The sequence below is a fragment of the Numenius arquata genome, chromosome 7, assembly GCF_964106895.1.
Source record: "Numenius arquata chromosome 7, bNumArq3.hap1.1, whole genome shotgun sequence".
NCBI classification, from domain to species: domain Eukaryota; kingdom Metazoa; phylum Chordata; class Aves; order Charadriiformes; family Scolopacidae; genus Numenius; species Numenius arquata.
Genome location: NC_133582.1, coordinates 22,740,586 through 22,766,773, shown reverse-complemented (window position 1 = coordinate 22,766,773; position 26,188 = coordinate 22,740,586). Strand labels below are relative to the sequence as shown.

General features: G+C 36.1%; 1 protein-coding gene across 2 annotated transcripts in view; it reads left to right on the top strand.

Annotated features, from left to right (window-relative positions):
• CCDC88A (coiled-coil domain containing 88A) overlaps positions 1 to 26,188 on the top strand; it is an 81,284-nt gene that overhangs the window by 53,041 nt on the left and 2,055 nt on the right. The window contains exons 17-32 of one of the 2 annotated variants that reach the window (XM_074150263.1): positions 2,566 to 2,707; positions 3,337 to 3,513; positions 4,061 to 4,222; positions 7,022 to 7,299; positions 7,507 to 7,650; positions 8,671 to 8,857; positions 9,274 to 9,419; positions 10,029 to 10,121; positions 10,315 to 10,529; positions 16,358 to 16,441; positions 17,481 to 17,684; positions 17,996 to 18,067; positions 18,607 to 18,693; positions 19,045 to 19,125; positions 20,505 to 20,770; positions 22,415 to 22,904. In XM_074150263.1, coding sequence (XP_074006364.1) covers positions 2,566 to 2,707; positions 3,337 to 3,513; positions 4,061 to 4,222; positions 7,022 to 7,299; positions 7,507 to 7,650; positions 8,671 to 8,857; positions 9,274 to 9,419; positions 10,029 to 10,121; positions 10,315 to 10,529; positions 16,358 to 16,441; positions 17,481 to 17,684; positions 17,996 to 18,067; positions 18,607 to 18,693; positions 19,045 to 19,125; positions 20,505 to 20,770; positions 22,415 to 22,904 — 2,828 coding nt within the window. The remainder of the gene's footprint in view (positions 1 to 2,565; positions 2,708 to 3,336; positions 3,514 to 4,060; positions 4,223 to 7,021; positions 7,300 to 7,506; positions 7,651 to 8,670; positions 8,858 to 9,273; positions 9,420 to 10,028; positions 10,122 to 10,314; positions 10,530 to 16,357; positions 16,442 to 17,480; positions 17,685 to 17,995; positions 18,068 to 18,606; positions 18,694 to 19,044; positions 19,126 to 20,504; positions 20,771 to 22,414; positions 22,905 to 26,188) is intronic. The other variant, XM_074150264.1, reaches the window with a different exon arrangement.

Genomic DNA, 26,188 nt, shown 5'->3' with positions numbered 1-26,188 from the left:
GTTATATTGGATCTATAAATTACAATTTGGAAGAAAATTTGGAGTCAAATGTCTCTGTGGAATGGGAAGGTTAATCCAGCTTTCATTAAATTATAATCTGTAAATGAACTTTTAACATACTTCTGGCACTTATCATGACCTGTTTCACTTCTTCCTTTGCTTCCAGGTTAGCTGTGTGTGGGAATTACACAAATAAATTCATTCTCTTTTCATTTTTCCCCACCTCCCCATAGTTATATTCTAGTGGGTATTCCTTTTTCAAGGAGTCACTGCACATTTTTTGCTATGTATGTATTATATAGTAAGAGCACAGCCCAGGGAGCAGGCTCAAGCATTGCATAGTGATTGCCCTGCACTTGCCAAACGTGTACTGCTGGCATTACATCTCTTGTAATATGGTGCTGCTCAGCTGCAGTGTCATAAGAACAGCTCATGGTTAATTCTTTGCAGATTGCCTTGCAACAGGAGATAAATTCTGTCTAGAAAAGTGTTCACAGCAAACTTGATTGCCCAGCACTGACCATGTGAAAGCAGCATAAAAGCAGGTGGAATATTTAATGGTACAAGATATTTGGATATCAGACTGGGTATGATGTGCCTATTCAGGCTGATCTGTGGGGAGGTATGCAGTAAGCATTACATAGAATCATAGAATGGTTAGAGTTGGAAGGGACCTTAAAGATCATTGAGTTCCAACCCCTCTGCCATGGGCAGGGACACCTCCCACTAGAGCAGGTTGCTCAATCTTGAACCTTACCCAGAAAGTTATCTAAAGCCTACCACTGAGCCCAGGCTTGTGGCTGAATAGTTTTAGATGTGAAGGAATTTGAGCTATGCCTCTGTTTTGAGCTTTGTCTCAAACTTCATGTAGAGCAGGAGGGACTGTGAATTGGCAATATTTGTTTTCAAAGTGGAAACGTTGGTTGGTTTGAAATTTTACTCTGCTGCTATCCTGCCTTTCCATTATTCTCAACTTTCTCATTCATACAAAAGGTACCTGGTTTGCTTTCCTTATATTGTTATGTAGGTGAGGCATTAGCAATTAGTTCTTCAGTCCTCTAGAAAGCTAAGTTCATTATGGCCAAAATTACTTCTCTCATTTTGATGAGAGAAATTAAAAATGCACAGTTTTTCTCTCCCTAATTGGAGGGAGCTGTTTATGTTTTCTGTTGAATGTTCATGGTAGTACTTCAGATTCTTTCTGTTGAGGCCCGGCTGACCGTGTTTGATGAGTTAGCTCATCAAAGTGTTTTCCATTTCATATTGCCTTTCAAATGGCTGTTGTCTTTAGACAAACAGATTTACAGATTTTGACCCTGAATCTGAAATATACAAATCTCAATGATATTTTAAAATTTGTACCATCTTTTGTTATTAGGTGTTCAAAAGGAAACTGGGTATTTGGTCTCTGCTACTAGTCTTTTTCCTTCTTTGTTTTCTACATAATTGTATAACTTCTCAGTAACAGAAATTATTATTTGTAGCTGAATATATGCTTCAGCTCAAGAAGATGAATGTTATCTATTCTGCTAGTCGTAGACTGCCTACTGTTTCTTAAGTCCCTGAGAATTACTTGTCATACCTTAAAATCTAGGATTCTCATCCTACTACATGATGCTATTGGACAGCTTTCTACTTATTAATTCTCTTACCATTGGTCTTCTGCTCCAGTTCCTGACTGGATCTAATGGTGTTCGTTAGGAGTCTCTTGCAATCTATTCTGTTCACTAAACTGATAGATTCTTCAGCAGTCAAGATTAAAAAGTGGCATATTAGTGGTTTGTTTTATTTTATCCTACTGTGGATAGAGAAATGGGATGTTTTCCAGATTCTGAGCACATGTACAGTGACTGAACTGCTTAAAAGTGATTAATGAGTGTGGTTTTCAGTGTTTTCTAAAGAGGAGAAGCTGTTCTAAACTGATACATTCTAAATCTGACCACTTCTCTCACAACGATGTGGTTTGGGTTTTTTAGGTGCCCTATAATATTGTAAATATGGTGAAAAATGGAAGCTTTACACATTGGGAGTGGTAACAGTCTTAAAATATCAGCAGCTGGGCTGAGTGAGCAATTTGCACATTCATACATCAAATGAGTATGCACCTGCAAAGTACTGTGTTCCGTCTCCTTCCCTAGTGCCTCCTCTTTGTGAGCTGGCAGGAAATGGAAATTGATGAAAATCTTGCTCTCCAAATACTTTACATTCTAATTTCGTTCAGATCCCCGCTGGATTCGCTGGAGTGGAGCCAGAAGGAAGAGTGCTGTCATCACACACACGCTAATGATCCAAATAAAGTCAGCACCCTACTGCTGTGGCTCAACATGGCTTTTTTTGCATGTCTAATGTTTTAAAAGAAAGAAGGATTCAAAAATGTTTTTGACTACCATCTTGTGTTTGTTTTAGACGTAGGACTTGATACTGAGGTGTCTTTGTGTTTTTCAGTAGAGTCAGCATTCGAGCATTTTTGAGCGTACCTATGAGGCTACTGTTCCAGAACGTTTTAGAATTCAAATACCCCAGTTTTTTGAAATACAGACGGTTTTGTGTGTTGTCATTGATCAGTAGGTACAAGCTTCTGGAGTCAAAATTAGAATCTACACTTAAGAAGTCTCTTGAAATAAAAGAAGAAAAAATTGCTGCTTTGGAGGCTCGTTTAGAAGAATCAACAAATTTAAACCAGCAACTCCGTCAGGAACTTAAAACAGTAAGGAGAATGACATTTTTTTCTATAAGATGAAATTGCTCCTATACGCTATTGTTATTTCTACACTTCAGCTTTTGTGTAAGACAGCAAAAGATGGGCATTGTTTGGGTAATATAAAACAGGACAAACACATGACTGCTTTTTAAGACTGCAATAATACAGGTCCAGTGTTGAAATCACATGAAAAGTTTTTGAGTTTATTCATTGGTCATTCAGTATGTCAGGTGCATAAATAATCTGAAGTTGATTTGATTTGGGATGTCAAAAGTAGTCATTTTCAGTTACATTTTCTGATGTCCCTTGAACAGCCTGAGTGGGCTGGTTAAAAAAATAAATACAATCTCCTTCGGTATAGGACTTTATAATAAAAATTGGGGGATACAATTGAAAGCACTGAAATAAAATAGAAAATAAAGGTCTCTTTCTGTTAGAGAAGTGTTTGCTAGGATTAAGCTATCCATATCCATAAATAATTTGTACAATATCTCCCCAGACATATACAAAATTTAAAAATACAGTAACACAGCAATTTCTGTTCTCTGGAAAGTGATATATGGTCATGTAATAAATTAGGATGTAGAAAATGGAAAATTCTAAACCTAACACTAAGTTATCCTAAATAATTTCAGGTGAAAAAGAACTATGAAGCTCTCAAGCAAAGACAAGAAGAGGAAAGGATGGTTCAGAATTCTCCTCCAAGAAGTGGAGAAGAAAATCAATCTGTCAATAAGTGGGAGAAAGAAAATCAGGAAACTACTAGAGAATTACTGAAAGTTAAAGATAGATTAATTGAAGTAGAAAGGAATGTAAGATGTGTTTTTAATATTATTCTGATTTTAGTTATTTGCTGTGAGTTGTTCCAGTAATACGAATGAGAGTACTGTTAACATGGTCTGCGATTTATCGACTCATTTACATACCAAGCAGAATCTGAATTAAATATAGTTTGTGAAGCATCTGGATTCTGCTCTGACAGATGCTGTAAAGCACTTGACCAGCATTTAAAAGGAAATGTGAAAACCTGAATTTGCCCTTTTGAATCCACAGATTCAAGAAATCTCTTAAATCCCTCTTATATAATCCTTATTTACATGAGTCATGGATATTTCTGTACTGTTTCTCCATCAGTACCGTATTAGTTACCCATTTTTTCAATCTTAATTTGTAGTGGTAATACTACTGTGTGTTACTTTTATATAAGGTTGATTTAATGTTTTGTTCCATCCTGTAAATCTCTGCTAAGTCATGCTGCTTTTTTTTGGAGAAACAGGTTGGGGTTTTTTCTTGAAGTTCAGTAAACAGGTAAACAGCTGTGAACTCAAATTACCTTTTTATTTTTTTTCATGTTCAAAGAATGCTACACTGCAGGCAGAGAAGCAAGCACTGAAGACCCAATTAAAGCAACTTGAGACACAGAACAGCAATCTGCAGGCTCAGATTCTTGCACTTCAGAGACAGACTGTTTCTCTACAGGAACAAAATACAACTCTACAAACTCAAAATGCCAAGCTGCAGGTAATATTTTCCTATTTGGCTTTCAAAATAAAATTAATTCAAAGTTTTTTTCAAATGAAGGCTTTAAAGCTAATGGCAATAATGTATTGTACATCACATTTTGCTTCTGGTACAGATGTGAAAAAGAAAGGAATGTGCAAATAGCCTGCACCAAGAGCAGTCGAATAATATTTTGTTTGCTGATGAATAATAGCATTTCTAGAAGTTGGTTTAAATCCTTTGTTAGTCCAATTTAAACTTTTGACTTAGGAGTAGATTCTCTCATCCAGTCATCTAAGATAATTTTTTATATTTCCTTTTTACTTCTGAGTTAGGTCAGGGAAATAATGTGTTCAAAGGTACTCTAATAAATTTAGTATTTTGTCTATTTTTATAAATAGAGTTTAAAAAAAAAAGTAAAAGCCATAACTAAGAGGAAAATCAGGATGTTAGTAAGTACAGAAGGCTTGAAAAAAACACTTTGAAAACTACTTAAATATGTGAAGATTGAATTCGGGTAATTCAGAGGCAAAAAAAGGTAACGTGTGACCATGGAAATTATAAAAATGGTTGCTTATAGAGTCTTGCAGCTCTTATGGCCAAAATTCAGATGCCATTCTTCATACTTTAATAGGGTCATTAAATGTATCTGTCTTTTTGATCTGCGAAATGAAATATTCTTGTTAGTGGATCTAATGCTTTTTGGAGCTCTAAGAATCAAAACTATTTAAAGAGGGAATACAAAGTCCCCAATTCAGCAGAAATAGTAAGCAATGTCAGAAATTATGGAGGTTGAATGGAAGTCTGAGTGAAGGAGTCTTTAAACGAGTAAACAAATAATGCATTTTGTGAATGCTTCAAGTTATCCTCCTGTCTCTTTCTGGAAAGCAGAACACAGTTGTACCACAGATGCACTTTCTGTCTACCACATTGAAATCTAATTAGGGCACAGTACTCCTCTTTGTGGCTGGCAAGCCTATGAACAAAACAGAACATTTGTGCACACAGTGTCTCTTCTAGTCGTTAAAAATTAGTGGATGTGGGCATGGAAATACACAATTTTAAACAGATGAGGCTATATGTCTGGGATTCAGAACTCTTTCAGTATTTTGTAATACCATTTGTCAAAAAAAAATGGAATATCTATGTAGTTCCTTTTTTTGCATCATGAATTGCTCAACAGCACAGGCCTTTCCTTTCTGATAAACCTGTAGAATTAACTAACTGTAGATATTTGAAAGAATTGAGGCAGCGAGTTGGGAAGAGGAAGCGTTTTCTGCCTTAAATTCTTTTTTCTTTTTTTGGTGGTGAACCTCACCAAGCAACCAGGCAATGTATTTTTTGTTGCTGGGGATGACTGACTGATGTTATACCCAACAGACTGAGAAAGGGAATTCTCTTTCCTTGAGAATTCAACTATTTTGCTCATAGCTTCAGGCGAGTTGCAAGACAATTCTACACCAACTCTTAATCAAAATGAAAAGTGAAATATGTTCATGAAAATGAGTGATTAACTATTAGCTAAATTTGTTAGGCAACTGTAATTCTACTATTCCTTCTGATACCCATAAGGAATATATAAGATAAAGGATGTCTTAAAGGATAACTGGGAATTCTGAACTAAATCAGACTCGGGATTTAGTCTGGGAAGTTTCACAGCACACACTTGCCATCAGACATTACTTCATTTCCAGTGAAAGGTTCAGCTTTCTCATCTGTAACAAAGAATGCTGCAGTTCCAACAGAAAGGGATTTGTTCCTTAGTAACAGCGTGCACTGGAGTGATAGATTTTTTCCTTAAATAGATACCCTGTGGGTGTTAGAGGCCTCAGTAGTTGGTGGTTTTCATCTCTTGAATAGGAAATAGAAGGAAACTATCCTAAGATAGGTCAGATGACAAGCATGTTAGGTATCGTCAATTCTTTAAAATATCCAAGGATTATTATAGATTAGGTTAATCTTTCCAAAGGTACACAAATTAAAGTGTTAATTTGTTTTTTTGATCTGTTTAATGTTAATCTGTTTAGTGTTGTATTACTTGACATTAATGCTGTTCTGACGTAATCGTTGGAGAAATTGTGAGATCCACCAGATCTCACAACACGTACATAAAGTGATCAACTGACATTACTGTTGTTGGAAGGGAACCGTGAATGGCAGTTCCTCAGTAAAACAGAATATGGGTAGTTCCTTCCAGGTGCTATTACTTTGTTTTCATTTCTCTCTGTTCAATGGATGCTACTGTTTGAAGTCTCATTGTAAAGGATATATGGGTACAATAAGGATTTTATGGTGACAATTAAGATTCTGTACAATAAAGATTTTTTTTTTTAAAAAAGATCTATGCGGTTATGAAAAATCCTCTTACTTTCATCATGTCGCAGATTTGGCTTATGTAACATGAGGATCACTGGTGATCCATTTTTCTAAGATATTTTGATACTAGAGCTGTCAATGCTCAGAGGAAAACATGCCTCTCGTCTAGATAGCACTTTAAGAGGCATTTGAAGGTAAATAACAATTTACCCGCCCCCCACCCCGTCCCCCGTGTCAATCTAAGCATAATGTCAATTTAAGCATTTAAGTGCTTTCTTGCAATACTGCTATGAAAATATTCTTGGAATATTTTGAATTGGAATTGTCTAAAGGGATATAAGAACAAAAGTGTTCCCATTAAAAGTTGTCAGGTAATGGAATAACTAGAAGGTTGCTAAGGTGCTAAGGGCTAAACTCAAGAAATCTTTCAATAGGATGAGATAGACAAAATAATCCAGAATATGAAATTCATTTGCAACTCTTGTCACATGTTTATGGCTGCAGGTTGAAAATTCCACCCTTAATTCTCAAAGCACATCTCTCATGAATCAGAATGCACAACTGTTGATCCAACAGTCTACTTTAGAAAATGAGAACGAATGTGTACTCAAGGAGCATGAGGATCTGAAATCATTGTATGATTCACTTCTCAAAGATCATGAAAAATTGGAACACCTGCATGAACGCCAAGCTTCTGAGTACGAATCTCTGATTGCTAAGCATGGAAGTCTTAAATCTGCACACAAAAATCTGGAGGTGGAGCATAAGGACTTAGAAGATAGGTAAATACTAATATGCATAAGTAAAATTAGAGCCTGCAATTACTGACCAAAAAGCAAAAAATGCTTTATAACTAGTATGAATAAAATTAGTATTACTTAAATATAACATTAAGATCTTCAAACTTTGAAAGATCACTTATTAAAAAAAAAATCCGTATTTTCCTGTCATTCCAAAACAAGAAACTTAAATACGATTTTTGTTTGCAGGTACAATCAGTTGCTGAAACAGAAAGTGCAGCTGGAAGAATTGGATAAAGTACTCAAGGTAGAACAGGAGAAAATGCTGCAGCAAAATGAAAAACATGAAACTGTAGCAGCAGAGTGTAAAAAACTTCGTGATGAAAATGAAAGGTAAAGCAAAAGTCTGATCTGTGTATTAGCAGAGCTCTGAGCACTTGCCAGTACAGTCTAAACAAGTGTTGATTCCTCTCACATTTCTCAATATCTGATGCTGCAATTCAAGACACTTAATGATCCATACCTTATAGCAACTCCCCTCCATTGGTCTGTGATACAGTCATTTTAGAAGAACTAAACAGGGAAAAAAAAACAACCCAAACCACAAAAAATAAGTATTTTATCCTGAGGATACTGAATTCTACAAAGCATCTTGAGGAATGCCGGGCCAAGCACTGTGCAGTATGGTTGTGAGCTGTAGAGGGAGCACGCCACCCTGCCTGATTTGCTGAAGAGGCAAGATAACTGAGGTTAATCCTAGTAGGAGTAGAACTGCGGTGGGTGATGAAGCCCTGCTTGACCCCTGCAATGGAGGTGTAGCTTGCCGTAAGTAGTCGGGTTTAATAGTAGTATTTACATAGGATGATACTTAGGCCCTCAAGAGGAGGCATTAAGGTTTGTTCATCTGGCAAAGAAGCTCACAATTAAATGCCTCCTACCTTTGGTGTTGTGTGAGGAGAATTAATAGGAACTGGAGGTTGTTTTTAGAAAGGGACACAGCAGGGCCAAAGTGAGCCCAAGAGTCAATATATGCAACCTCCATGCTTGCCAAAGTTTGGACCATTCCTATTTCCTTACTATTTTGTGTTGGCAAGAAATTCTAGCCATTTTGTAAGATTCTTGCATTTTGAAAAGTGGCATCTTTAAACTAGTTGTGATGTCTTCATTTAGAAATCTTGCTGTATTTTTAAACATATGGGGAACCTGAAGTGTTTGGCTTAAAGGCAGAATGCAGACCTAGGAAAATTAGACTAAGAGATGACTTACCTACAGTAAGTGATACGAAGAAATTTTAATACGTATTATATGGAGTAGTATAGAGCCCTGGAAATTTCATACTTCAGAGGGAATGTGGGTCATGAATACGTTTCCTTCTACCTGCATGTATTCTTCTATGGTGTCTCTTAATTCCAGGCTTGCTCATACATACAGTCAGCTCTTGAGAGAGAATGAAGTTCTTCAAACCGATCATAAGAATTTGAAAACATTATTGAACAATTCCAAACTAGAACAAACACGATTAGAAGCTGAGTTTTCTAAACTCAAAGAACAGTACCAACAACTGGATATTACGTCAACAAAACTAAATAATCAATGTGAGGTATGTGAAAATTATGCTATTTTTCATGACTGGTATCATTGTGATATTTATATAAGTGAAAATTATGCTATTTTTCATGACTGGTATCATTGTGATATTTATATAAGTGTGTGTGTAGATTCATAAAATCATATGAAGTGCTTGAGAATTGGTCATTTATAGATAATGAAGTGTGTCTGAAGACAAATTAATTTGCCTGTTGTACAGCCAATACAAAAATTCGGGCTCATTTTTTTTGGTAAACTATTTTAAGTTATTTAAAGTATCAAAGAGGCTTTTATCAGTTGAGTCATGATTGAGTTTTCTGTTTGATTTGACTATCAGAATCCATTGAGACCTAAGTTTTCTTGATAATTTCGTTGTGTGTAAAATATGCTCACATATATATGCATATACCATTTCATATATTTTAACAGCTGCTTAGCCAGCTTAAAGGAAATCTGGAGGAGGAAAACAGACATCTACTAGATCAAATTCAGACACTAATGCTACAGAATAGAACATTACTTGAGCAGAATATGGAAAGCAAGGATCTCTTCCATGTAGAGCAAAGGCAGTACATGTGAGTTTTTAAAACAATGGGATTACTGTGATTAGGGCAGTTACACTACTACCTTTTCTTTTTTAAAAAAAGCTTCTCTTTTATTTAGAAATCAACGTGTGCTACTTCTGAGATGTTTAAAATAAAAATATAAATAATATATGAAAAGCATATAACTAAAGCTATGAGCATTATATTTTTAGTTCTAAAGGATCAGTGCAACTGTGTTTATTACTGATGATGCAAATGAGGAATCAAAATGTTATTTATCTTTTACAAGCAGTGTTCCTAGGTTAGTTTGTAAACTCTTTTAGTGATTTTGAGAAGGGAAAATGTGCTTCTCTAAATGATTCTGTTAAAGCCTGTATGCACTTTACTATTATTTAAAAAGGAGGAAAATTCAGTTGTGTAATAAAGGCAAATGGAAATTTTTTCAATTTTATATCATAATGTTAAGTGTAAGACTGCTTGTTTGCTTTATCTCTTTCTTGATTTTTCAATGAGAAACAAGTGTTATATAAGAATTCCTCATGAAAAAAACTTTCAGGTAACAGATATCCAAAGGAATGTGCTACTCACACATCACGTACACATTTTGAAGCATACATTATTATCGATTTCTGTTTACAGAGACAAGCTAAATGAATTAAGGCGACAGAAGGAGAAATTGGAGGAGAAGATAATGGATCAGTATAAATTTTATGAACCATCTCCACCAAGAAGGTAATGATGAACATGATATAAAAACAAACACAAAACTAAAGCATGACATACCTATTCTGTTCCAGCTGAAAATCAAGATTTTGTTAAACTTCAGGGGAGCAGAATCATTTCTGTGTTCTTGCATACAGATTAGGAATAGTCTGAAGGCATATGTATTATAAATGCAATAAATGTACTGTATTATTCATAACAGAAGGGGCAACTGGATTACTCTGAAAATGAGGAAGCTGATAAAATCTAAGAAGGATGTTAATCGAGAACGTTTGAAGTCCGTGACCCTTACGCCTACCCGTTCAGAATCCAGTGAGGGATTTCTTCAGCTGCCCCACCAGGACAGTCAGGATAGTTCCTCTGTGGGCTCAAACTCTCTTGAAGATGGCCAGACCTTGGGGACCAAAAAGAGTAGTAGTGAGTACTGCAAAACATTTTTTTCTTTTACTAATCCTTGGTTAAACGTCTTTTTGGTACGATTAAAAATTAAGAGGTGCTCAGAGAAGTCTGTGTGATTTGGAGGACTTTTAATGGTAATTTTTAAAGTCTTTAGGAATGAAGCCTGAGTTCAGTTATCAATGACAGATTTATACTAACTTCTTGCAAACTCCTTGAGTGCTTGGGCAGGAACTAGTTTTTAGCATTTCTGTAGCTTTAAATATAAATGTTAAAATACATTTACAGTGCTTGGGTAAGATGAAGCAAGCACAGTTACTGGGTCAGATAAGCAGAATTTTGGATAGAATGTCAGATGCCACCACTAGTACCCTACTTTCTTTCTCCCTCTTGTCCCAGCATGAGTCCTTCCCCCTGTCTTGGAAGTGCTTTCCAAGCTGTGGCTGTGCTAACATCCTTCAGTTGCTAAAAAGATCTTCTGTGTCAAGGTGTTTGACCAGCGTCTCTCAAAACCAATGATGAAGAATTTTGATAATATTTAAATATGCAATAGGAAGACTTAATGTAAAGACATAACTTGTTAAAAAGGTGTGAATTGTTATTCATCCTAAAAATTAGAGTTAAGTGGCTAAGAGGGAGACTGAGGAGGCTACAGAGGTATGGATAGATCAAATATTTCAGACACAGCTTGCTAACCTTGAAGAGCCTGACAGCCATCATCTTAGGATGCCCACAGTATGAAAGTCTGTGCAGTATGTACATTCAATATCTTTTTTTTTTTTTGTTAATTTTTTTTTGTTAATGCTGCTCTTGGCATGAACCATAAGCTGCTCAATTTCTCACAACTTGAGAGATAATATTACAGCCAAGTTATCAGGTTGTAATATTTCTATTTAATAATTATGCACCAAAGGCATTTTGGCTGTGCATGTAAAAGCATCAGAGTACATGTGTATTATCATTCACTTAAAATCTTTGCAATACTTTTTTAAAACTTAATGTCTTGGGTTTCAAAAGATAGCAGATTGATATTCTGGGTTTTGTGCCAGCTATGAATTTGCCTTGTTAGAAATTATTAAAGACATTATGATGTATTTTTTTCTTCTGTGCTTATTGCAGAACCTTAGTCAAAGTTAAAAACATCTAAAAACACTATTTCAGCAAAAATTAAAGTCAGGTTTGTATTTTTTTAATAACTGAGGAAAATAGTAAGTTTGAGAGTACATTTTATCACTTTTGTTGCTAGCTTGTCAGTTTGGGAAGCTTAGTGGTTTTTAGTGTGAGGGTCTGTAAAGTTCAAAACGGCTACTTTTGACTTTTTTAAAAGGCAACTGTTGCTTTTACATATAAACTTGAAGTCCTGTGGAATTTAGCAGGGACTGAAGCTGTAGTGGAAGTATTTGCAAGTGTATTAGTTTGAATCAAGAGTGTGCACTCTTTGGTTCAGACTGTCTGCATCTGTGTCAATGATTTCATGTTCTGGAAGGGCTCTTTTATGTGACGGTTTCCTTTGCATGATACTTGGGACCTTGCAATGTGCAGTTACCCTCCTGGAGGGGCCACGGTTGAAGTTACGGTGGCTGATCCTCAAAAGAGGTTTAAAGTTGTTCAGACCTCATTAATTTTCTACTCCATGGACCTTGTTCATGTTCCCCTTAATCCCAGTGTATTTATCCACATACTGGAAGGGCTGATCTAATTCTGGATTCTAAACTTCCTCCAGTACACATGTCACCATGGAAACCACAGTTTTTGATAGAATTTGGATGAGTTATGTGCTAGTTCAATGCTGACAATCTTGCTGAGGCAGTTTGTGTCTCGCAAAATTAAGAGGATAGCTCAGTGTGAGAAGTACTAGTAATGGTGCACATTTTGCAGTCTATTTTTTCTGCTTTTAGAATGACTGTAAATCCTAAATATCAAAATACTGTGGCTCCTTTCTTTTCTGTAAGAAGTGGCTTGGCAGTAGCGGCTTCCTCTGAAAGAAGCTACAAGAATGAGAACCTCTAAGTTGCCGCCTGTCTGTGCAAATGCTCAGGTTATTGCAGCTTTCCCACTGGTGGAATGCAGGTTTGGGTACGGGAAGAGGGAGGCTCTGTTCCACCCTGATCTCCTGTGTCCAGGCATGGTGGTGGTTCCAGAGGGAGCTGCTGAGGTGAAATGTCCTGCCTCTCCTTCAGAAGGCAAGAGAAGGCAGTTTACATTCACCAGATTGTGGTCAGTGGCACAAATTGGTGGTGCTTTCAAAAGCTGGAGGACAGAGGATCTGACATAGTGATCTTTGAGATGTATAGTATTCCTATACCATATCTCCTGTCTGAGAAAGCTTGTCAGATACTGATTCGGAAATGAATTATCCTGCTGCTACCACTACTGATAAATAGATTTGCTATGTGAAATCTGTAGATTTTTTTTCTTTTGAAGGTGGTGATGGAGGCTGTTTTCCTAATACAGGACACTTTCTCATGCAAATGTTTTCAAGAGACCTATTCTCTTACAAAGATAGGTGATCTTGGCGCAAAACTCAGGTTACCCTGTTCTGCAGAGAAAGCAGCACCTGAGGTCTCAGAGTGCTTGAAGTGCTTGTCTGACTCTGGAGGCCTTCTGGAGAGGAGGGGTGCCAGTATGGCTCTTACTGTGTGCAGCATGAGTTAAATCCTGCAGGCAGGGCCGATACCGAGTGCTCCTCTGGCTCCAGAGCTTCACCTTTGCTTTCTCTATCTGTGTTCAGTGGTTGCATCAGGTGAGTACCATAGATCTGACGTCTGCTTTGCACAGAGCCTTTCTTAGGGGGGATGGGATACCATTCTGAGCTTCTGCTTGGGAAACCTGGGGCAGGCAAGTGGAATTCTTTTTTTTTTCCCCTGTGGAGAAAACCAGATTACTTCTGCTAGTTTCCACTTTAACCATTCCAGATTATTAACAAGGTCCCAAGGAATTAAGGCTATTATTAGTAAGCCTATCATCTTTAAATAGTACCAGTAGCAGACACATTATATCACATTGGAAGTGAAAGAAGCATATTGGGCTCCATTTTCTATTACCAAAACATTTAGAAGATGTCTGCCTAATGTGTTCTTGTGTACATGAACAATATGATTTGAGGATTTTTTAATACTATAAAAATTCCCCAGAGTATTACTGGCAAACCAGGAGGAGGATTACAAAATGGGAGATTTCCCGATTAGTGGAGGAATTCTGCAGTACTCATTATTCATTCTCAGCTCATAAAACAAGAACATGCTCATAGAATACTGAAAAGAGACAGAAAAGTTAATGAATTACAACTAGAGTTCTTTGAGTAGCTAATTACTGAGGCCAAAATAGTCCTCTTATGATTCCATGTTTCAAGTTTGTTGGAGTAAAGGCGTAAAGAGCTAAAGCTGCTGAATCTAAACTTTGTGGTGTCCTTTGTCTTTCTGCTGCCATTCCAGTGGTTTTTGCAGGATGTTTCTTTAGTTGTATTCTATGCAGAAATTACTTGCATAGTTTCTCAAGGAGGTTGCATTTTACCAAAGGACAGGTTTTGATGTATGATTTCCAGGACATTGGAAGTTGCAGCGAAGTTTTCTGTTTGGTACAGTTGCTGGGAACTATAAATCCGTCCTTTCGGAGGTGATCCGTGTTAATGAACAAGAATCACAGATTACACGGATGATTCTTGAACATCCTCTAGTTACTTTTTAATAAGATTAGGGTGGACGTTTTTACTTAAGAGGGATCAGTTATCTTGTCTATAAAGGATTATAGAGGGATCAGTTATCTTGGCTATAAAGGATTATAGAAGTTACAAGAGAGTCATGTTTCACCGTGATGACAAAAAGTAGGAATAGAAGGGAATTACCTCTTTGGTTGGATGGCATTAGTGCTGAAACCAATTGGGTTTTTACCTGTTAGAAAACTAGTTTGATGCTCTGCCTCATATTACTTTGGAGGGATCTGTTCAAAACTATGTACTTTTATATACACTTAGATAGACAACATGCGTGTCTCCTTTATGAGAGGTTTAGCAGCCTCTCTGCTTTTTTTGAGCCAGTCAGCATCTATGTTTATGTTGGTTTTGGATTATTTCCTCAGGATCTACAAGAGGAGGAATGCTTTATTGATCTGAAAAAGATCAAACCAAATAAAAAAACTGGTTATTTTGAAGTACCTACAAGTATATGTACATAATAAAAAATATCTGTATACCTATATAGTGAATTATTCAAAGGTGAAATTGTACTTAGTGTACTCCTATCTTACATAGGTAGTACATGTGCTTTTCTTTTCTCCCTGTTCTTCCCCACCCCACAGCATGAGGACCTGAGACAGGAGGGTGTTTGCTGTTCCTCTCTGGTCAAGATAGAGTTATATTCTGCAACTGTGTGAACTTTTGTGTTTGTTTTTGACACTTGTGGCTATGCCGATCATGCATTCATTGGAAGTTGTAAAAAGTATCGCATTGTAAACTTCTTACTGTCAGTGCAAAGACAGAATAATATGAAGGAGAGGGAGATGCATTTCTCTTTCAAGGTAGTTCATGTGCACTCGTAAATGCACGTGTATATATGCACTGCTGTGTAAAATAGAAACTGCTGTATAACAAGCTTCTGGTTGAGTGGAAAACCAAGGCAAATGACAAAGCACGTGTCCCAAAAGTGACTTCAGAGAGATAAAACAAGCAGATCTTGGGCTGATCAGCTGGACTATAATGCTTTCATATCTGCCTAAATAAGTACTTTTCAGTAATTTCATTATGTATTTCTTTCTGGATCTTTACATGCCAGTTGTTTGCATGTGGCTCCTGTATGCTTGGCAGTCATCTGACGCATTTATCTGATGCTTCAAAATGCAGGTGTCTGCCAGTAATCGGTTACTAATGCAGAACAGCTGAATCTTAAGGGCAAGATTAACTTGTGACTTCCCCCTCCTCCATCTTTTAATACTAGTTGTAATTTTAACTCTTTTTCGTGATATTATGTATCTTGATTTTTCTCTTAGGCCTCCCAAAATGTTACAGCAACACTCACATTTGGATTTTCTTGTGTTGGCTGTGGGTTTTTTGGTTTGTTTGTTTGTTTTTGTTTTTTGTTTTTTGGTTTTTGTTTTTTTAAATCTTTGGTATTTTTCAGCTAAAAAATACAGTGTATACCATTCCAGCCAATAAATCTTGATTTTATTTTTTTTACTACACATTTGAAGTGGATTATTTCAGTAAAATATTAAAGTCACTGCACACAAACAGTAGATTGAACATAAGTTCCATGTAATTTTGGATGGCATTAATATAAGACAGTAGATGACCAATATTATTGAGCACAAAATGTAACAAATGAAGACTGATAATAGATTGTGTCCTACTAGAGATGCAGGGCAAAACATTACAAAAGTTACTAATCTCAAAAAATAGTGATGTGAACATATTCTGAAGTCGAAGTTGTACTTAAAGTTGCTTTCATTTTTAGGCCTTTTTTGCTTCACATTTTTCTTATGTTCAAGTAATGTTATTTTTTTCACAGTAAAAACTATATACTCATCAATTTCTGTAATCATCTGCAAAGAAGTTACGTTTATTTTTGCAAAAGCTTGGCAGTTAGAACTTTCAAACTGTATTACACTTCACCATTATTTTCGGTGCCTTTCTGAGTATATTAAAGTTTTCATAGTGCAGTTTTCATATTTCAGTGTAGATTTCATATTCATTGTCACACAGAAGCATGAGAATGATAGTTTTTAGCATAGCATACATAGCTTAAACTCAGACATTCATTTCTGTCCTTAGTTTCAACATTTAACTTCCATCTGTTCTTCTCCCTTTTTTCTTTCATTTCCCTGTTTCCGTTTTTCCTCATGCTATGACATAAAAGTGGTTGCACTGAAAAGACTGCCCTTTTTGAGGAACAGACCGAAGGAAAAAGACAAAATGAAGGCCTTCTACCGTCGCTCCATGTGTAAGACTTTATGACAGTTCAGCTTCTTTTAAATGGCTACACTGGCTTCCATTACTAATTTTTCACTAACCTCTCCCTGGACTGCGCTGTATTTTTCCTCCTATTTTGCAATGTGCGAGTCCTGCTACAATACAAGGAGCTGGAGCTTTTTCTTTTTTCTTTTTTTTTTTTTTAAAACCTTGGCACTGAATACTTTATATATGTGCACATGTGCACACACACACGTACCTGCACATTTACATGTACACGCACATACATATATATATTCAGTGCATTGTGATTGCACATATTTGTATACAGTTGTCTATATACACATGTCTCTATGTGTATATAAATTGACAGTGCACTGTGTTAACATAAATAGTTCTAAATTACACATTTCATAAGTTTTTTTGTTAAGAAATCACTGTAATTTTTTGTTCAAAGAAAGTGTAGAAAAAATAGTGCAAGGCTGTATGGTGGTCTGTCACTCTTCAAGTATTCATCAGTTGTTGTTGCCAATATGTTGTATTGATTTATTTTATTTTATTTTTTAATGAGGGGTGGACAATTTCCTCTAGTTTTGTGAAGTAAAAGTGAATATCATCAGATGTCATCTTTTTCAGATCCTTTTGTTACTATGTAAAATACAGTATCCCTGCAGTAACCTGCACTGTACAAGGATCCCGTATCATTGTTCACATTATATTGTATTAGCACCTTTGCTCATTTTATCCTTATTCATTCCATTTTATCATTGCAAACCGCAGATCGAAGCTTCTAACATATATATTACATATCATTGCAGTGCAAGCATGGCGATTATACCTAATAAAATCAGTTTTTAGAACCATACTGAGCTGAAAGAAGTCTCTGACTTATAACACTTCTCATTCATTGAGCTGATTGCATGTCATAACACAGATGACCTTGTGTTTATATCTTCCAGTATTCAATGCGCTTTAATGCTTAGAAAACTGTCAAATGTTTTGCAATACAAAATAAGAACAGAAGCAAATACATTGACCATGCTGATCATTTGCTTTCATTTGCATCCCAGCCATGAATGACCTGGTGCAGTCCATGGTCCTAGCAGGAGGACAATGGACAGGTAGTTCTGAGCATCTGGAGGGTCCTGATGATATATCTACGGGTAAAAGGAGGAAAGAATTGGGAGCTATGGCCTTCTCTACTACAGCTATCAACTTTGCAACTGTCAACTCTTCTACAGGCTTCAGATCCAAGCAGTTACTAAATAATAAAGGTATAGGTAGAAGCTTTTTGCACCGTGATGTGACTATGTGTAACAGCAATTTCATGTAAATATTGGTTGCACTTAATATTTTAAGTTTTTCAGCAAAAAGAAACCTTAATAATTGAGTTGCAGTGCTAAGATACTGAATAGGTTTATTAAATGCAGTTATAAAATGTTTCAGGATTTTTCCTACAGAATGTTACCTAAGTAAAAATGGATTGGTTTGAAAAATATTTTAGTATATCTTACAGATGATAAATATTTCAATAATCTTTTCATTCTGTTTTATTTTACATCTTGTTTTATGTCTCTGTGTATAGATACTACATCCTTTGAAGATGTAAGTCCACAAGGTATTAGTGATGATTCTAGTACAGGATCAAGAGTTCATGGTAAGAGGTGAACTTTAATTAAATGAATTAAGGATAAATTATGTGAATGTTAACTAAGTTTGCAAAAAAAGTGAATGGCATCGTTCAAGTGAGCATGCTTTCTGTGATTTGCATATCTCTCGAATGTATAGTATCATTTCTTCAGATTATTCTTTTCTTTCTTAACTATTACATCAGATGATCTATATCTCTAGTAGAAAGTATCTGTGAAGTGCATCTGAACAGGATCAAAATATTTTCCCTTTAAAAATTTATTTTAAGTTAATAGTAAAATAAAAGAAGTTACAATTTCAATCCTGAAAAATAAATAATGCAAATCTGGCCTGATTTTTCAATGTTTTATTGTTCAGTGAAACCTAAATTTGTCATGTACTGTATTTTATAAAATCATTACACATTCCTTCAAGCAAAACTGTAAAGTGAAACCTATCATAGATTATTTAGAAATGAAGTTTTAACTCCTCTATAAATACTTAAATTAGTATGAGCAACAAACATTTTTGAAGATAGTAACAGTGCATTTCCATTATATTGGATAGGAGTACAGGACACTATCTGTGCAGATGCTCTTGCTCCTCCTGTTCGTGGCATTTCAACAATGTGCAAGGTTCCTTGTCAAGTCTGTTGTAAGTGACCTAATCACGAGCAGCTTTCTGCATGTCCATCCTTTCATCTGTAAAATCCTGGTTTCCCACTAACCAATCGGTTTCAATTCTAAATGTACACTCTATTTCTCTTTTCCTCTCCCTTGTACCTCAATATTCCTGTAGTGCCCTTTTCTAAAGTGTCCTCTTGGACTGCCTGGAAATCCCTTCGCTTTCTGATCTGTAAGAAACCACTTTGTTGACAATGGGCATGCTCAGCCTGTGAAATAGTGCATGATTCCTGCCTCTGAGCATTCTGTGATCAGAATGTAAAGGTACCGTGTCATCTGCTAAAATTTTGTTCATCATGGTGTCTCCTGATTTTCCATTTAGCTTCCAGACCAGCCAGCCTTGATAGTGGCAGAACGTCCACTAGCAATAGCAATAACAATGCTTCACTCCATGAAGTCAAAGGTATGCTGTAGGTGAATTTACATACATGCTTCATTTCCATTATTTTCTCTGCAAGATCATCTATATAGGTTAAAAAAGCCCAAACCAAAAAATTCCCACAGCGCACCACAGCATGTTTTTCTTTAAGCATTTTACAGCCTTCATTCGCCAAATTAGGAAAGGATACAGGTATTAAATAGAACTTATGTTTGTAATAAATATTAAACGGATGATATTACTATATAAGTTACAAACTATTTTAAACCAAACCTAACCAAAATAATGATGTTAAAAAAAAAAAAAAAATCCCTCCAAATTACTTTAAAATCACTTATTTTTAAGGAGAGAAGTTGCTCCATTTTTTTCTCCTAGCATTGTACCACGTGTGTACAGCTGCTGGTAGAGCTGTGTCATGTACAACACAAACCAGACAAAATGGTGTATGTAATACCATCCTGTAAACTTTTATATTCTGTTTTAAAAAGATTAATACCATTCCTGGATTTAGCAATATTCTCTAAATTTCTTACCTTAGGAGCATTGATCTGTTTTTGTTTATAATGGCCATTCTATCTGGAGACCATTGTACATACTCAACTAGAATGCTGGCAACTCAAGACTTCATTTAATAAATGCAAACCGTGAATATTAAACGGTATCTGCTTGTTAGGAAATTTAGAGGATTCTTTTAAGTAGTCCCTGCCCCGGTGTCTGTACAGTGTTAAAACTGCTGTAAACAATTGATCTTTCTTCAAACTTCATGTTACTCCTGAGAAAATGAAATTAAGTAGGAAATACTTGATTATTAATCAGGTTTTTTAAGCAATTCACAATTATTGAAAAATAAAAAGAATTGGTGTTGTGCATTTAATGCCATATGCTTCCTTAAGGTCACAGTTGTAATAAACTAGAAGCAATGGCAGAAACTGTTGGAGGAGCAGCGTTCCTAAGTAGTTCTTGTTGAAGAACTATGTTGAAGAAAATATTTTCTTGCTATTCCACCCTTGGTATTTCATTTAATGTAAAACTCATTAATAGTATATTAGCATGTGTGCCTCACAGTGAGACTGAAAAAGAGTGGAGGCTCTATACTCTATACTCCTATACTCTAGGAATATAGTATTATGTAGATGGAGGCCCAGATTATAAGCGAAAGGTAGCTTTTTACTCAAAAGCTATCATGTCATGTTTGAAGAGCTATAAGAGGTAAGTCAGGGGAGTGCAATTGTATTAATATTACATTTGGCTTGAGTAAAAAAGGACAACTGGATTTTTTACAATTTTAAATAAAATTGTTGTAAACTGAATCTGATAAGGTTCCAGATTTGAGCAAGGTTATACTGTTTAACAGCTTTCATATATTTTTCTTATGAAATACTTAATACCGTTTACCCCCAAAGCAGGTGCAGTTAACAATCAAAGCAGGCCACAGAGTCACAGCAGCGGAGAATTTAGTCTGCTACATGAACACGAGGCTTGGTCTAGCAGCAGCAGCAGTCCTATTCAGTACTTGAAAGGTCACACGAGGTCAAGTCCTGTGCTGCAGCAAAGAACACCCGAAACACTGGAGAGTCGTGGAAAACAGATCAAAAGTGGTTCCCCTGGAAGTGAAGTTGTTACCCTGCAACAGTTTTTAGAAGAAAGCAACAAGAGTACCTCAAGTGAGGTTAGTTTAAAAACTACTTTAACTAGGTATTATCTCTTATATGGGCATGGAATTAATAGAAGACTTACAGTGAGTAGAATAGCTTCAAAACTTTGTGGAGATACTGATTACGCCTGCATTAAGAAGTAGTGTGGACTGTATCCTGATAAACTGTACTTGTTGCACATAAAAACATTTGGAATTTCACAGCTTGACCGTTTCTGGGTTACTGAATTAGGTAAGAAAGTCAACCTCTACTGCACAAAATTGTCCAGTGTACTGATGCATGGTACACTCACCAGAGTTCAGATGGAAGGCTGTAAACTCAGAGTAGGTAGTACTTTTCTTCTTCCATTTCAGCACTTGTCTTCAATAACAGCTGTTGTCAGATCTGTCTTACACCAACAGGAAGGAAGATGCTTTACTTCATTCCCTGAGGAGAGAATCTTGTCTGCTTCAGTTGTGTCTTTTTAACTTTACTGCCAAAAAAAAATCCCTGACCTTGGAGCTTGCTGAAATCTGAGAGGGAAAGGACGAAGAGAACATTTCTCTAAATCAGTGGTAGTTTGTTAGAAGCCCCAAATCACCTTCTTCATTGCTAATTCTTGAATAGATCTGTCCTAAGCCTAGAAGCACTCTAGGATAAAGCAAGCCAGTTACTGTGACTAGGCCCTATCAAGAGTAAGGATCAGACTCCATCTATTTTTAACAACACAACTGAAATTGAAAAATATACGTTCACAGATTAATTGATTTGGGGTAGTCTGGGGTAGGGACTTGAGACTGGACTAAATTTCTGGATTTTTTGTTAGATACTTCAAATGACCTCTCACCTGTGGTCTCTCTAACAAGGATTTTTGGGTTTTAAGCATACTCTTAAATACTTTTTCAGCAATAGAAATAAACCACCGGAGTCATCAAGTCTAGTTCACTGCTGTTCATGAATCACAGAATCCCTTTCATAGCATCACTGAATCGTTCAAGTTGGAAGCGTATTCAAGAGGTCTCTTTCCAGTCTTCTGCCAGAGTATTTCCTTAATGCTCTTAGCTTAATTCTTTCTAATTGTCTCTTTTACCATTTTGAAAAAGACTGAAATCTCTCTCCACTGAGTCTGTGAATAGTATTCACCTAAACCTTTTTTCTAGGTCTGAAGTCTTTTCTCCAAAAAGAGTTGAGAGCTGTCCAGTCCCAATTTAGGCCCCAAGGGTGCCTAAAGGTTATGTACTTTGTATTACTTTCTGAGAATTTTGTCATTGATTTGTCATTCAAGCTTTTAGCTCTGGATGATCAGTGTAAGTTGAAATAATAGTCCATATGAAATTGCTTAGGAAGAGGAGTGATTGCATTAGTGATGGCAGAGGGCAAGTGAGAAGATGAACCGCAAGCTTTGATTATCTGATTTGTTGAGTTAATCAGTATTAGAGGAACTAATTCCATATAGTTAATGATCTGTCTGACACCTAGTTTTGAAAGTACTTCTAAGCTGTACAGAAAACTCATGAGTATGTACTGTAGGTGTTTAATACTGCTTTTAGATCTGAGAAATTAAAAAAACCCCAAACCAACTTCTTAGAATTGTTCTTCATTTATATCCACAAAGATTGCTTAAGAAAAGGTGAAAATTACAATTTATAGATTTATAAGATGTTTCATATTTTTGACAGATGAAATCTACAAGTGAAGAGAATCTTTTAGATGAAGTCATGAAAAGCTTATCTGAGTCTGCTGAGCTGACAGGAAAGGAAAAGCTAAGAAAACAACCATCTGCTGGTTGTGGTATTGTGAGATCATTAAGTGTAAAAAATACAATCGATTTCTCAGATGGACGATCCATTAAACCAGAACAACTTGTAAGGCCCGGCCTTCGTAAAACTGAAGATACCTACTTTACTAGCTCTCCAATAAAATTTACATCAGGCACTCAAGGGAAGGCCAAATCAGTCAAAGAAAAGATACAAGCACCTGTATCACAGCGACAATCAAGAGATTGCAATCCTTATGCTACCTTACCTCGTGCAAGCAGCGTGATTTCTACGGCGGAAGGAACTACTAGAAGGACAAGCATTCATGATTTTTTGTCTAAGGACAGTAGGCAACCAGTATCAGTTGATCCAGCACCATCCACTGCTGACAGGAGTGTTCCATCAACCTCTAGTGAGTACTCAGCACACCAGTTATCCTCTAATTTTTTTCACTGTGTGGCTTACAGAGTAGATTGTGTTCCACAGAGCCATACAGCTAATAGAGTTAAACCACATAATTTAGGATATAACTCTGATGTGCCTAAGACCTCAAGGATGGAAAGGTCAAATTTCCATGGGAGAACTTTGCTAAGCACAAGTGTGTTTAATGATAAAGTCAGTATATTTAGTAATAATGACAGCACAGGATCATTTACTGTGGCTCAGCCGTTTTTATCCCTTAACACTGAATTAGTTAGTAATATAAGTGGATTGCCTCAAAGATCGACATCAAAAAAACCTGATCAGGCAAATCTGTCAGCATTTAGATCAGTACCGAAAAATCAAGAACAGCCTTCTGCTAATCAGAAATCTGATCATAGTGACCCGCAGTCAGTTCCAACTAGTGAATTTGTTCCTACCACCTGTGTAAACACTAGCGAGGCTGAATCCCCACTGCTGGTTTCTGAAGATAATAAAACTGTGTGGTATGAGTATGGTTGTGTATGATAAGGAAGTTGTGTTATTAAATATATATATAGTCTAATATGACATATATATATATAGTCTAATACTACAACGAAAAAATAATTTTATGTTGGATCTGTGGGTTGTTGTTTTCTAAGAACAATGGCATAGGGCTCAGTTGTGTACTCTGGCATGTTTGAATGTAAAAGTGTAACCTCACCAAAGTTTGCATGAAACATTAATTGCACTGTATATATTTTGCATGCCTTTAAAAGTCTTTATAATACAAGCTATATTTTTATTTGTCATGCATTACAAATATTTTGGTTTTTTCCTGTACATTACTGAATGCATGTTAAAGCAATTGCATGCTGCATTGACAAAAATGGCACAGTGAACAACATACTTTCTGGTACAAAGACGGTACTTTTCAGCTGTGCTCATGCTTTCAGATTTATCGGGAACATATTGATTATGTACTTAGAGTAAAAATACTTTTTTTCCCCCTTTCTTTCAAAATGAGATACTAATGAAAAGAAGCATTTAGAGATATTTCAGTGTCTTACTGTTTTCGTTTATGTCATGTCCTGGCATAAATGCACTTTGCACAAGGAACAAGTTATAGCCCAATACTTCAGTGCCTCTAGCTTGCACACTAAATATGAATTACTATTTGTACTTATTAAAATATTTGAACATTGATAAATACAGAGACCTTTCATAATCCTAAACATAAATGATCATTCTTATGAAGAGGTAATAAATAGTCATATGATACACAGCACTTGTAATGAAAAAATGACCTTTTCCACCTTTTCCCTTCTCTGTACTTTGTCTTTCCACCTCTGGTGTACAAATGTGGTGAAGTGTACGGTTTTATTAGGAGTCAAATAACAGAGTTATATGAGACTCCTTGTGATGTATGGTAATAAAAAGCTGTATTGATGATGGTGGAAATTCATTTTTTCTTAATAGAAGTAACACTAATATAATAGAAAACAAGATATGTAACAAAATAACAGAAAAACTGTTAAATTAACACAGTTAAATAAAAGAAAAAAACAACAAAAAAATTGCTTGCAAAGTTATGGGAGTACAGGAATGCTTAAGCAAGTAACTCATTAAAACTCACATGACCAGCTAAAGACAAATGTTGAAAACTAATTACTTAATATGCCTCTGTAATTGTTTCAAACGTCTCAATGGTAATTATAAACAGAGTTTAAAATTGTATCGTACCTAAACTATGATTACATGAGACTTTAGACATTAGCACTTTCTTGCAAGAGGAAATAGTTACTAACAGTTATTGTAGGCCAAAATTCCATAAGCTATAAAAAACCTGAATGAAAACATATCTAGCGGAAAAATATTTAAAAATGAAAATAAATATTGAAAATAATGAATGTCATATTCTGATTTTCACCACTGAATTTATTTTGCCAGCAGTTTTGTGGCAGTCATGGTACTGCTACATGGGTTGAACTTGAGTGTTTAGTGCTGCAAATATGCAGCTCCTGAAGGAAAAGCAGCAGCAGACATCCTATACGTTTGTCTTTATGGTCTCCGTTTCATACAAGAGAATCGTTAATTCCAGAGCTCCAGCTACATTTCAAGGTGGGGAAAAGGAACAAGGGGAGAGGATTGGATGTTTCAAAGACATTCTGTGGAGGGTAAAACTACTGTTTCAAATGTCAAGCTGCCATCCTTTACCATGTCTGCAGGCATCCGTTATTATTGGGCTGATAAATTTCTCACTTCGATGTTGTTCACAGCATGCTGGTAATTATTGCTGTGTTCCCTCTAGAATTAAAAAAAAAAAAAAAAGAAAGAAAAGACAAGCCACTAAAAAAACTAAACGAACCCAAATCTGAAATACGTTCTTAATCTCACGTGCATTTACTCTCACACAGCGAGATCAGTGTTCTGATCTTGAGTCATGTCATTTCACTTCATTTCCGTTAATCTGTAGATGTGTTGGAATTAGTTTTGAGATGAACAGTGCTGTTATCTGAAGCAACGTGTGCATAATACATTTTGCAAGTTATTTAAAGAATTAGAGAAAAAAATCGTAGCTCTGAGAGTACTTATTATAAACTCATACTGTGCTTCCAGTATCTGTATTTTTCTTAACTGATTGCCAGTCTGTGTCTTGCAGCGAGACTGCTTGTTATGATCAGAACAAGGTTTGTAGCTAAAGGTAGTATCTTCTGTTTAGATCAACTGCTATTGTTGGACAAATCGGATAGGCTTTTAGACATGCCTTTATCTTGTTGGCCAGACTTGTCTTGCTTACATCCTTAGGCTGTCACAGCTACAAAAAATAGCAGTATTGTCTGCAGATATATTTATTACGAAATCTCCAGCATGACCACTGAACCCCAGTTGTAATCACGAGCAGGGCCAGGATCTAAAGAGAAATTTGAAAGGTTACCCCTGTAGTGAAGTTAAAGCTTGCTATCAAGGCAACAAAAATACTTTTTTTTTTTTTTCTTCCTCTAGCCACTGCCCATGGGGCACTTCAGTTTGCATTGTTTAATTTCTCTTCACAGCACTAAGCTTTCACATCCAAACCAAATCTGATAGTGAATACTTGTGCTTGATATTTAATGCCTTTTTATCCTGTGTTTTACCTTACTCTATTGGGGGGGCAACCTGGTCTAGTGGGAGGTGTCCCTGCCCATGGCAGGGAGGTTGGAACTCAATGATCTTTAAGGTCCTTTCCAACTCAAGCCGTTCTATGATTTTATGATTAAAACAGCTTCTCTCTTAAGCCCAAAGGGCTTCAGA